The sequence below is a fragment of the Eptatretus burgeri genome, chromosome 13, assembly GCF_056783735.1.
Source record: "Eptatretus burgeri isolate ZD-2024b chromosome 13, Ebu_testis_v1, whole genome shotgun sequence".
NCBI lineage: Eukaryota > Metazoa > Chordata > Myxini > Myxiniformes > Myxinidae > Eptatretus > Eptatretus burgeri.
Window position 1 is genome coordinate 22,652,345 of NC_140973.1, and position 14,247 is coordinate 22,666,591.

Consider the following 14,247-nt stretch of genomic DNA (forward strand, 5'->3'; position numbering starts at 1 on the left):
TGTGAACATTCCGTGCGGGCACGCACTACTTCCGGATAGTGATGACTTATTGTATTCTAATAATTTCTCAATTTCTTATGCGCATTTATAGATAAACACAATGCACAAATCCAGTCGTTGTTTACGAGAGCGAAGGAACAGCCTGTGTGGTTGTTTCTGGCTCGCGGTTTGAAAGTTTTTTTTTTTTTTTGCACGTACGCCACGCACGTACGGGCACGCACTAGTGTTCCAGAATTTCACATTCAGGAAATCTGACCTCAATGAGAAAAGTACCTCATACATGTATATTTATTCTTTGAAAGTACAGGTAGTGGACAAAAAACGGAAACACCTGGGTAAATGAGGGACGCCAAACGGCTTCCACACAGGTGTGGCCCATGTGTTAATTAAGGAAATAATATCCCAGCATGCTTTGAGTCATGTGTAAAAATGCTGTGCACGCCTGGTTGCCTATAATTATGACTCTCATGGCTACAAGAGGACACTCCCCAATACCTCCATCCACACAGCATGTGTGGTCGCCCCAATGGTTTGACGAGTATGACACTGATGTTATCCTCATGTCATGGCCTCCTCAGTCACCAGATCTAAACCCAATCGAGCATTTATGGGATATTCTGGAATGACGCCTGAGACAGCGTTTTCCCCCTCCCTCAAATAGGTGTGAGTTGGTTGACTTTCTTGTGGATGAACGGTGCCGCATCCCTCCTGCAGAATTCCAGACGCTGGTGGACTCTATGCCATCACACATACGGGCCGCTCTGACCGCATGTGGTTGCCCAACGCACTTTTAAGTGACTTCACATTGGTGTTTCCACTTTTTTTTGCCCACTACTTGTATGTTCAAGATCAAAATATCAGAACAAAGACAGAGATTGTCAAAATCTTCAGTTTTTCCTTCAAAATAGGATCATCAAACAACATTTTAAATGGATCCCCTCACACACACACACACAAACACATCTGGCATGGCAATCGCTTCACAGGTGAAACACTCGACACTCACCTTTCCAGGTTAGGGCTCCAGGGGCACCGTAGTACAGCAGATCAGTTCCACGCACAAAGCCTGCAGCAATCCCTTGTTGACACATGCCATATTCTGTATGGCTGCTGCCCCTATTCATGCACACTGTGGAGGTTCTGGTGAAATAGTTCGAATGTGGCATCTTCAAATCCTGATCCATGAGGAAGCATCGGCCCAGTAGATTATGCTGTTCCATGTTGTATTCACCGACGTTGCGTCGGTCTTCCCATCGGTGAGCACATGTCTGTGCACGTACACGCATGCACGCACACAGTTTGTGATGTGTTGTTCATAATGTTTACGTCAACTAAGCCAGTGGAAGTAGTTAATACTTTGATTACATGTCAGAAGCCTATTTACTCAATCTGTGGGGGTCCACTAAAGTGAACCTGCATTTACAAATGAAGAACTAGTCTTGCTGGTGAAGACGTGTGTCGATCTGCATTGGCGGACAGATAGAACAATGGATTAAATTAACGGGACATTGATTGAGTTGTGCTAATTGCTGTAGGAAGCAAGGACAAGCTGGCGTTTCCGGCATTAACCCTTCGTCGAAGAAAAAAAAAAGAGACGTTTCAAAGGAAGGACAATTAAACACCTGGAAGGTCAGCTTCTCCTTGCTTCCCACAGCGGTTAGCATACCTCAGATGCTTCCCAAGCAGTTTGGCATCGGTGGTGACCATTCTGGACGATTCCTTCATTATTCATTCATCATTTACCATTTCAACTACCTATTGAAGGAGAGTTCTTTCGGATATCCCCCAATACCCCCTCAACCAAACAAAACCAAAACCCAAACAAACACTCCATTCTCTCACCCTCCCACCTCCCCCATTGAATTCCATGTGCAAATTGTTGAAAATTCTCAAACTTCCAACACTGGAAAACACTTTTGCTGCATTGTCATGCACATCGATACAGCAGTTGCTCAGAATCAATTGCTCAATTCCGACGACGACAGTGACCACAACATGGTCACAGGTCTATTCATCATCAATTAGCAATTAACATCCATTTTCAAACACACTTAAATGTGAGAGTGTAAGTATCCACATAGTTTTACCTTAAAAGTGTGGAGTGTGCAAGTGCAATGAATCTTACCACCACCAGGCCACCAACACGTTGACTGTCCACACTTACACCAAGCCATTGCTTCTCCTGTGGATTTACTGCATCAGCAAAAATTAGAGATGAAACAAACAGCTGGTTGGCAATTCATTTTCATATTAAGCATCAGAAATGTATAGATCATGAGCCAAGGGCAGAGGTACAACTTTGTAATAGCATCACCTCCACCTCTGGGTTGAAGATTTGTCACGAGAGATTGAACAGAGAGTAAATTTCTAACCCTTTACAAAGTAGCCTCTCGATGGCAATAAGCGAATAGCTACATGATTCCAGATGGCTCCTACAAGCAATATCAGGTGACATGCATTGTGTTGTGGCAAAAGATGTAATGTAGTACTCAGAGAAAGCTCGATGTGTGGAATAGAGGAGTTAGACCGGTAGCGACAACATTTGCACGAGGATTTTAATGTTTCCTTCTCTTATTCTTCTTGATCTATTAGGGTCGATAACTGTACTTCAGCTCTTTCACAATGCTCAAAGTAATCCAAGAAGCAACATAAAATTATGACGACAGTTATGTGACACTGTGGAATCATCAATCAAGCTGTGTTCAACTCACAATTGTCGTCGATGGGCACACGGTGACAGTCATCTGATTTCATAGTCAATGGACACTGGTACAGATCACCAGTAGCATTTAAAACTCCTCCAACGCGTGTGCTCAGTGGTGCTCCGACCAACAACCTGGAAACAAACCCAAACAGCACTTTCACCATGAGACTGATCGAGAGTTTCAAAAAATAGTCCAATTTTGTAGAAACACTATTATTAGAAATGGTGACCAGTCCTCCAGCAGAATATTATGCTATAGTTGGGTGCAAATGTCCGTGCTCGCTTGTTTTGCGATTTGTCATTTCTATTGATCCCTTGCTCTCCCTTTTTTTCCTCATATGCACCACCTCCATAGCTGGTGAAACCCCTGACGCAGGGATAGTAATACCACAGATCAAGTCTAATCATCGGTGATAACCACACAATCTGTGAATAAGTCGTCCACCAAGCAGACACGTTTCCTTTTGCATTACAAAAGTACAGCCAGAGTTATGATTTGCAGTTGGGTTTTTTAAGATCAAAACATCAGTTCTCCAACCTGAGCATTTCAGTAAGATACATCGCCATCAATAAACCCACCATGAGGGCTTTTAAAAATATACCATCAGAGATGGGGAATCCCCCGCCATTGAATGAAAAAGGTCATACATATTCCTATCCAGATAATGAGGGAGGTGAATTGAAAACAAGACACCATTTGGTCATCATCTCGAAAAGGTTCCCCAGGGGTGAGGAATGTAGTAACCAAAAATAATTAAAATCAGATAAGCGGTTTTCCATTTATTACAAAAAACATTTTTTTCAAAATGGCTGCCCCAGTCAGCCATCTTGGATCCGGCCACGCCCAAAATCAATAGGGTTCTTCCTTTTTAGGTGGTACATGTGTGACCCAAATTACAAATCGATATGGCGAACAGTTTATGAGTTATCGCAATCACAGCTATAAATGTTGACGCCTGGACGGACGGACGGACAGACGGACGGACGAACGGCCGGACGACCTGGGTGACAACAATATCCCCCTTCCGCCACGCGGCGGGGGATAAAAATACTGCAGGTACATAACAAGTTATTATTATAATTATAATAGGTCTTTTATATAATATAATACAAAACAATATAATATAATTATAATATTATAATAATATTGTTGCGGTTCTGGAAACCGCATCCCTCCAACACCAATAGCAACCACCATGCAGTGGTCCCCAGTCAGTTATTTCATTAATGTACGTTCAGGTAGTCCCTTCCTTTTTGTCTAGTGGGTCGAACGGGACAGGGCGTTGTGTAAATCTCATAGCACTGTTCAGGTGATCAGAGACATAACCAACACACCAAATGCTAACAACAAACAGTATGCATGCGGCGCACTCTTCTTCAATCCAAATCTCCATTAATAAATATATCTGTCCCCTTTTCAATCCGAATCTCCATCTAATAATTATATCCAATCCTTTCCCTCAATTCCCTGACACAGATCAGGGCTGGCACCGTGCACCCCACCGCCTTTGATAGATGGCCACATGCTTAATGACGGACCCACGCACACTGTACGGGCATGGTCGATGGCGGGTGGACCCGCATGCACTGTACGGGGCATGCTCGATGGCGGGTGGACCATCACACTGACCACATGTACAATGGCAGACTCGCGCGCAGCCTGTGATACTTTATCATCGTACGGAACGGGGCACGAATAACACACACCGTTGGTCGGGTCTGCGCATGGGGTTGCAATAACGTCTTAGCGTCTGGCTACGCTCACCACGACGGCCACAAATGTCTCCCGCAGATGGCAGACATCCTCCCGCACCTTTAATCGATGCAGCTGCTGCCAGGCAGAGGCTTGCTGTGTGGACGGATCACTCAGGTCATGTGGTGCACCATGGAGCAGGCACACTGACCAGTGCCAAAAGCGGGTCGCCGGGGCACGGCACAAGTTTCAGTGCAAGGCGATTCATATCACGGCATTCAGTGCAAGGCGATTCATATCACGGAGTTCGGTGCAAGGCGATTCATATCATGGGGTTTGGGGCGAGACGATTCCGCAGTTTGGGGCGAGACGATTCCGCAGTTTGGGGCGAGACGATTCCGCAGTTTGGGGCAAGACGATTCCGCAGTTTGGAGCCATCTTGCTGGAAGTGGAATGGAGCCGCTTCCGGCCATTACGGCCGGGTCGCGCAGTGGCCGGGGCCCAACCAGAGCGCCCAATTCGGGTGACGACACATCGCTTCGGGTTGTCGCCCCTGCCCCGCATCACGGAGTCCATAAAAGGACGAGTCACGGAGCCGAGTCACCTCTTTTAATTTTTTCGTCGCCCCCTCGTGTCTCGTCCTTTCTCATCATCACATTTCTCATCCCGACTTTACCCGTCTCCATCGCAGGCCCAACAGCCGTTACACTCCCTCTCGTCGGTTCAGTCACTCCAGCACGTGGTGCCGCCATTTTGCCCTTCATGCTTGCCTGCAGATTCAACCCCATGCTCTGCATTTCACCCCTCAGTGCCTGCATATCGCCCCTCAGTCGGTTTTCCATGTTTTGCGCATTTGCATCCATTTTGGCATTCATCGTTTGTACCACTCACATGAATTGTCTCATCATTTCCAACATCTGGTCCGTGTGGGAAATTGCACATGGGGGGCGTGCCCGTGCGCCGCCCCAGCCACTGCGCCCATTACAACCTCTGGGTTCGGTTGCGGGGGATGGTCGACCTGCATGATCACGAGATCCGTCGGTCCAAATGTCCCCTTACGGCGGCAACAACGGCCTTGCTAATTCACCAAAACGCGTCACGCTAAGCCAATGGAGGAAACACAGAAACAAGCTGATACATTTAACAAATGTAATTATTTATAATGGGGAAAAGGGGGAAGCACGCAAGAAGCAGAGTTATCACGACTAATGAGATGCAAGTATGCACAGCAAAGAGCACTTATACAATTCCTACTTACAGACGGGCCTACATACAGACGCACACCCAAAAGAAACGGACCCAAAGTGGTCTTTATTATCCCTTCGGCTCAGAGGGAAGACGAGCTGAGGGCCGAGAAAATAGCAGGCTACCTGGCCGCACCGCGCAGCTCGACGTCCGCACTTTCCCGGAGCACGTCGGCCAAGAAGGAACCAGGACAGCCAGACGCGGACTACGCCAGCCACGAGACGAGCCGTGAACCCAAGCACGCCAGCGACGAGATGCCTTTCGCCCAGCCCCGAGAGATGCGTCTTCCCCTCCGAGCTCCAGCAGATCCTCACGCGCTCTGCCAGATTCTGACGCTTCTGCAGCTCCTGACACTCTGGCCGATTCCCTCGCTCTCCCGATCTCTCGCTCTCTCTCCCGATCTCGATGTCCTTTTTATCGCTCTCGGGCGCGGTTCGCTCCTCGTGACCTGCTCTCGGGCGCGATCCAAGCGAACTGATTCATAACCATATTTGGGAATAGAATTCATCCCCGAACGCATTCCGAACACGCCCGCATACCAGCGAGCGTGCAGAGAATGCTGGGAGCAGAGGGTTATCGTTGTTGTAGTTGGAGATGTAGGAGCCGTAGTTGTTGTTGTAGTTGATGTAAAACTCCTAACTATTAAAATAACTCACAGCGCATCTACATTTATTCACCCATTAAACAAGGGACGGGGACCCTAACTAAAAACACATACTTACCGATATAACTGTTCTATAGGACCTGTATGTGGAGTGCTCATGGCTTCCAAATTCGCAACAATATATCTATATATATTTATATGTACATATACACAGACATGACAGAAGTAAATAGACACCATGATTTTTAAAGAATTTATTTATTGAACATTTGAAGTACATTTGATCCATTTTAACACAAACACTAGTATTTTGTAGAGTTGCCATTTGCAGATTGAAACGCTTTTTCCTCTTTCAGACAAAGAGCTACCGAGATCCAAAAATTTATCTTGTGGGATTTCTGCCCAGGCTTCCTGCAAAAGGCTAAGCAATTCTGCCCATGATGTTGGTTTCCTGGACTTTTTCCACACAGCTCGATCCAATATGGCCCAGAGGTGTTCAATGGGATTCATGTCAGGAGACTGACTTGGCCATGGAAGTCGCTTGGTCCCATTTCTGTCCTACCATTCTTTGGTCTTTTTTGGAGTGTGGCATGGAGCTTCATCTTCCATGAACAGAGTGTTGTTTTGGACCATCTGACCAATGTAGAAGACAGGGAGACGTCCATCCTCAAGGATACAAATGTATATCATAGAGTTGATGTTGCCAACACACTCCACAAGCTCTGACTGACCAGCACTTCAGATTGTTCCCCACACCATCACTGAAAAACCACCATGTTTGACAGTTGTCTGCAATCGGTTCAAAGAAAACACTTGACTGGAAAGTTTCCCAACCATACGCGTCCACTGTCAGAAAATTGAGTAAATTGGGACTCAAATGAAAAAAAAATTACAGTTTGATGAAACTCCAAGGGTCTGTTGGCTATCTCATCAGCCCACTTCTTTCTCCCTTGAACGTTGGCTGGTCTAAGAAGAGGTTTTCTCTGAGCTCCTCTCCTATAGTAGCCCAGTTGAAGGTACCGCACGACAGTTCTTGAGCGAACTTGGACCTCCTCTGCCTTGCAACAGGGAGATTTCTCAATGGACTGCTTGACAATTCGAAGACATCTTTCTGAGGGCCCAGATCGACCAGAACAGGAAGCTGTTGATTCCTTGCCTTTGCTGGTGAATTGCACAATCACCCGATTGACCGTAGAAAGCGGAATGCCAAGGTTCTGAGCTATCTGACGCTGGCTGACTCCACCTTCTGAATGGCCAACAATTCGGCCTCTTTGAAAATCAGAAAGTTTGTGTGCTCCCTGGGTTCTCGGCATCACTAAGGCCAAAAAAAAAAAATGTTGCATTGGCGTAACGGGTCGCTGAAAAATAGGGTAGGTCGGTCGGGATCTTTTTTTTTTTTTTTTCCTAATAAATCCCTCCCAAAATCTCCCCCGGCTCGAGTACCACCCTTTTTGTCGGCGGGTTCTGTCCGAAACACTTCCGGGTTTTTGCGATCGCGATCGCAATCAACAAGATACTTGAAAACGATAGCAAAACAACAAAAATAGCAATAAAATAGGGTGGCAAAATTTTTCGATAGCAAAAAAACAAAAAAACAACGTAGGGTCAGTGGAATTTTTAGGGTCGGGCGGGTTACGCCAATGCAACATTTTTTTTTTTGGCCTAATTGTCGTACAAGGCCCAGGAACTCATTTCTGCAAAGAAATACTCCAATATTAATACAAATCACTGAGTAAAACTACGTTATACCGATGAAATTTAAGGTGTGTATTTACTTCTGTCATGTCTGTGTACACACACACACACACACACACACACACACACACACACACACACACACACACACACACACACACACACACACACACACACACACACACACACACGCACGCACGCACGCACGCACGCACGCGCGCGCACACACTATAGCTTTGCAGAGAGACCTGGAGAAATTGGCACTAATACTCTGATTGTCTGTCTTCGTGAAGAATTTTAAATATTATAGTGATTAATTATTTTTAATCCGTTCTTGCTGTGTGATCATTCCATTTCGTTCTAAAACTACTATAAATAAGTGTGTAGTAATTAAATTGACTTTCGAAAGCGGTGGGGGGATCTGGAGTTCAGCATCATGATGATAACCCGAAAAATACCTGGAAAATGTTGATGTGGCCTGTACAAAAAGCTCCTGGTACCCACCCATTGGGGTGAATCCTAAAGCTACCATAGCACCGGTTCCTGAGCTCATCAAAAGCAGTGTAAACAACGGAAATTAGTGAGTTGACCTACACCAAGCCAATTGCAGCCACATAACGGCAAAACTTGCGATCTCCCAGCTGCTTCCTTCTTGCAAACAACAATGGTGGGTGGAACAGGACAAAGTAGAAAGCAAATATGAACCCAACTCCCAAGAGGTCTTCAGATATTGTCTTCAAAGGAAAGAAAAGTCCCACAGTTTCTCCCACCATCATCGAGCTGAGAGGCTACACTGATGGGTTCAAGGCACAAGGGGTCAGAGCATTCGCCCATGCCATTGCATTCCGATAGGACAAATCACACCCTGGAGAAATAGGCCAAAGCGATGACACTACTGCACTCTTGTGAATGCCTCACCCCATCCACACCTCAGCATTCCATAAGCTGTCTCAACTTGCAGAATACACAACCACCAAACTCAAGCACCCTCAAAACTATGTGGTTGCGACTTCAACTGCGGAAGAAAGCTCCCACCTCCAAACTAACATTTTATAATAAACTAAACTGCAAGGCTACTACAATAATGAACAAATCCGAATTCTTGCTTCAATTACATTTCTCACCTTCATTACAGAAAGGGGTTTAAAGCTTGATGGTGCAAATCAAAACAATTTAATCAGAAACAAAACTTTTATGAGCTTTTGAAGGTGAATTAAACAAACAGAATCACCATCATCACCACCCCACCCTCCAAGTTTAGTTTCACCCCCTTTACACACCACACCAAACCACACCACACCAATAACTCTCATTGGTGATTTTTGTGCATAAAGTGGTGGACTCCAGTTTGCACAGTTATTATTTTAATAAAGTAGTTCAGGCTCATGGAAAAACTGAACAGATGGTGGCAAGATCGCAGACGAACAGAAGGGCAGATGGGAACAGGTGCACATAAATGTTGGGAATAGGCAGATAAAACAGTCAACACCAATGGTGGTGTTGGCTTACCATATCACTGAGCAATGGTCTCCATAGTTTTGATCATTATAAATGCAAAAGTGCCTTTTCCTGGAAAACCTCACTGCATATAAATCTGATGTCTCATTACCTTGTCTGGAAGATGAGCAGACGAAACTATTGAGCACAAGGAGTCACAATTGAAAATTCTGGCTATGGCCCCAATTTTCTCCCACCTACTTGTCGAGACCGGCCGGGGAAGTTTTTGTCCAATGTCTTTCACAAACCAGCTGGTGAGGTCTGACGTTCGACCAAAAGTGATTTTGACAGCAATTAAAACAGTTCTTGCAGGGCTGCAGCCACCTGATGCAGGCGATGTTCCTGTAGGTCATAACAGGAATTTGGAATTTGTTCGGGGTGTTGGAAATAACCTGCCTACTCTACATTAAAGACACCATGGCACCTTTAACGTCCACCAGTTTCTTTGTATTCATGCATTTGGCAACTTGGCTGCCGGGTAGCTATCATTTTGTTGGGGCGTGACTATGCCGATGATGCTGTGTCCCTATTACCAGTACACTGGTACTCATCTCACCGACCTCGGAAGGATGACAGGCTGAGTCAACCCCACCTGGTGTTAATTCAGTGGAAAACGGGGCTCGAATTCAAGACGCTAAGATCCAATACCAGCCACCCTCACCACTAAGCCAACACCAGACTTATGCGCACAAGTTAATGATAGACAGGACAACCGGGTTAACACCCGTCCAAGGGACTGTGCACTCTGCGATTCAACACTCCGACTGTGAAGCACCAATCCCATAGTTTATAGTTAGGTTGGGAATCAAATTCAGATTAGACAGCTCAGAAATATCTTCTCTACTTCTACACCATCTTGTAAGACGAAAGGCAGACTTATCTTTATGCTTATGAAAGAAAAAAAAAAACAATGAACAATTTACTGTATATCCCATTGGTCTGAAATAATATGCAAGTGAAGGAAGAATGTGCCACATATTCAAGACGACAGGAACAAAGTGGGTTCGACAAGATGTCTTAAAGCTAAGATTCAGATCAATTTGGCTCAACCAATCTGTTTAATCACAATGAGTCAAAACAGATTCCAGAGACACAGACAGAATGCTGGTATGCTGGAAAACAACGAGTTTATCAGATCATGGTTATCCATGCAAAATCAATAATGTCCAGTGTACCTGCCTGCAGGTGAGGGGACATGGTGAGAACGGCTCTCACGTTCTGGCGTTTTGGGAACCAGGTTTCAGATAATGTCCACATTCCTTTACAGGTGGGTGGATGGCAGGGAGAGGAGAAAATAGTTATTCATTATTCTATCTCTGTGTGAGATTTCCACTACCCTCTCTCCCCAAGCCCCTCAGTTTGTACACTGCAAAAGAAATGTTGGAATCAGGGGGATTCTGAGTAAGATGCTTGCCAATGACCCCCCTCTAAAGCTGAACAATGGTCTTCACAAGAATAGCTTTCCGTTGATTTTGGCGGAGAACAAATTTGAAATGGAGTACATCTTCCACTGGAATAACCGCACGAACTACATCAATGTCCAGCAAGGTGTGAACATTCTTTGGGAAAAATAAAAAATATTCTAAAATGTAAGATTGTCTCATTGTTCTTGATCATCTCAAGGTTATGGTGGATGGGGGGGTTCAATGAGAGAGCAAAAAGCTAAACAGCTCCATCCTCCCTACTCCAGATCCAACCCAAGCTAAACAACTACTCCCACCTCAATCCTCCCCTACAACTTTTCTTTTCACACCAACCGAAATCCCATCATTCACTGGCCTGGAATTTCTCTCCTTTTGTGAAAAGCAATGCATCTCACTCATAGGTGGATCAGTGCAGCTAACATGACAAGACATCGTTTTAAAATCCAACAGAAATTATATAATCCTTCCAAAAAAAAAAAAAAATAAATTAAAAAAGAGCGACCTCGATTTGCTTACTGTTTGATTGTTCTTGCCGGAGTGGTTAAACCTCATTGGAAAATGAACAGCTATGGCCCATTTGCCAAATCTTGTGAAATCAATTCAAAGTTTCACATTCCTGCCAGACAATGTCATTTCTGGAGAAACTCCAGTTAAATTGCAAAATATTTTTCATTCTTTTTTGGGCAGAAATGACAATTAACTCCATCAGCAGCGATACCATGTATTAAGTAGAAGGGCACTCGGGACAGCGCATACATCCGCCATGTAATGCCTGATTCACGAGAACATATCGGGCCCAATACATTTTTGAAATATCGTACTATAAATGTCGTTTTTGGCCCAATCTATCAATGGTGAAGAATCACTTTGAAAAATTAAATAATTGTCGTATCCCGATCCGGATTTGAATCTTCACCAAAAATCGAATCAATTCATCATGGTCACACACCTAACATGTCCACCAAGTTTCATCCAAATCCGTCTGGAACTTTTTAAGATATTGTGCTATATATTGTTTTTGGCCAAAATCTCTCAATGGTGAAGAATAACTTTAAAAATTCTTGTCGTCAGATGCGGGTCCGGATCTTCACAAAAATCTAAGCAGTTCGTCCTTGTCGCACACCCAACCTTCCCACAAAATTCATCCAGATCCATCCACAACGTTTTGAGATATCCTGCACACAGACAGACAAACAGACAAGCAGTCATAGACTGGTACTTACGAAATCGTCAACTTGACCTCTGACCTTGTCTAATAAAAACTGTCTCGAGAGAAGGTAGCGAAGCAAACCAGAAGTTTCTACAATGATTCTGTACCAAACCATCAAAAATCGTAACGTCGACCGAAGCAAAAATCTCCATTTCTTCACGCAATTATTTAATATTATTTTATCAAAGTCACAAAATCGTAATATTCTGCCATCAACCAACAATCTTTACATAATCCGACGGCTTAGCGAGTCAGGCATGCGACGATAACCTTTATTGGGATAAAAAAAAAGACTTTTAAACACCATCTTTATCGAAAACACCGTCAGCGCACACACGCAAAACCTTTACGTGACTCAACGACGCGTCTGCTCGAGCGCACTCCATCACGTGACGCGTCAAGTGAAATATTTTTTATACAATCGTAAAACGTCTCCAAAACATCCGATTTTTGCCAGAATTTTGACAACCGAGTTTTAAGCGTCCTAAGCGATCGCAAAAACCGAAGACAAAATTAAAATTCAAGTTAAAATGAACTGGTAACGTCGAGCGAAGCAAAATTACTCCATTTCTCCACATGAATTTACGGAATTATGTTTGACCTCACTGTGACCTTGACCTTTGACCAATTTTGACCAAAATCTAATCAGCGTTAGCCATCACCCTCCTGAATCACGTGGTGTAATTTGACATTGGTAGCTTCTTCCGTTCGAGTTATCGTGCCTACAAACAAACACAAACAAGCAGTCATAGACTGGTACTTACGAAATCGTCAACTTGACCTCTGACCTTGTCTAATAAAAGCTGTCTCTCGAGAAGGTAGCGACGGAAACCAGAAGTTTCTACGATGATTCTGTACCAAACCATCAAAAATCGAATGTTTTGGATGTTTGACCTCACCATGACCTTGACCTTTGACCAATTTTGACCAAAATATAATCAGCGCTAGTCACCACCCTCCTGAATCACGTGGTGTAATTTGACATTGGAAGCTTCTTCCGTTCTCGAGTTATCATTTTTTGGATATTTGACCTCACTGTGACCTTGAGCTTTGACCAATTTTGACCAAAATCTAATCAGCGCTAGCCATCACCCTCCTGAATCACGTGGTGTAATTTGGCATTGGTAGCTTCTTCCGTTCGAGTTATCTGTACCAAACCATCAAAAATCGAATGTTTGACCTCACTGTGACCTTGACCGTTGACCGATTTTGACCAAAATCTAATCAGCACTAGCCATCACCCTCCTGAATCACGTGGTATAATTTGACATTGGTTGCTTCTTCCGTTCTCGAGTTATCTGTACCAAACCATCAAAAATCGAATATTTGACCTCACTGTGACCTTGACCTTTGACCGATTTTGACCAAAATCTCATCAGCACGAGCCATCACCCTCCTGAATCACGTGGTATAATTTGACATTGGTAGCTTCTTCCGTTCTCGAGTTATCGTGCCTATAAACAAACAAACAGAAACGGAAGTCATCAATATACTTACGAAATCTTTAGATTTCGTAAGTAACAAACAGAAAGAGAAGTCATCAATATACTTACGAAATCTTTAGATTTCGTAAGTAACAAACATACAAACAAACAAACAAACAAACAGACAAACAGAAATGGAAGCCATCAATATACTTATGAAATCTTTAGATTTCGTAAGTAACAAACAGAAAGAGAAGTCATCAATATACTGATGAAATCTTTAGATTTCGTAAGTAACAAAGACAGAGAGGGGTGATAACATAACCTCCTTCACCTCCGGTGGCGGAGGTAATAAACCTATTGTTCCAAATTATTATATTTGACTGGATAATCACAACACTGCTTGGCTTTACCATTTGATGCTCCGTTCAAATTATACCTGCCGGGTTTATTTAGCCATTTTCTACGAATGTTAATGTCCTGCATGTAATTTCAGTGCAAATTACATGTGATGTGGATCAATGCTGTAAAAACAACCAAACAAAATTAAGATTCTCTCCAAGGAAAAACACTCTTCCCTCCAAGACTTCAAGCAGGTGGTGCACCACCATCTCAGGTCACCCCCGATCACTATACCCATGATCATTTATACCCCCATAACCCTACTGAACCAAACCTTCATACTTGCAGGTCTGGCAGGGGAGCTTATATGTATATGCACTCACGCCCTGTGCTTTCCAGCAGGTAGGTT

General features: G+C 44.1%; 1 protein-coding gene across 7 annotated transcripts in view; it reads right to left on the reverse strand.

The window, feature by feature from the left end:
- Positions 1–14,247, reverse strand: part of LOC147014056 (integrin alpha-6-like) — a 136,451-nt gene that overhangs the window by 105,603 nt on the left and 16,601 nt on the right. For 5 of the 7 annotated variants that reach the window (XR_015050626.1, XM_085851649.1, XM_085851650.1 and 2 more), the window contains exons 2-4: positions 2,712–2,836; positions 2,126–2,193; positions 1,007–1,268 (exon numbers count right to left, since the gene is read on the reverse strand). Coding sequence is in view for 6 of the 7 variants with exons in the window: in XM_085851649.1 (XP_085707775.1) it covers positions 1,007–1,268; positions 2,126–2,193; positions 2,712–2,836 (455 nt within the window). In the remaining variant the exon portion in view is untranslated. Of the gene's footprint in view, positions 1–1,006; positions 1,269–2,125; positions 2,194–2,711; positions 2,837–10,613; positions 10,698–14,247 lie in introns of all 7 variants that reach the window. The other 2 variants (XM_085851652.1, XM_085851651.1) reach the window with 2 other exon arrangements.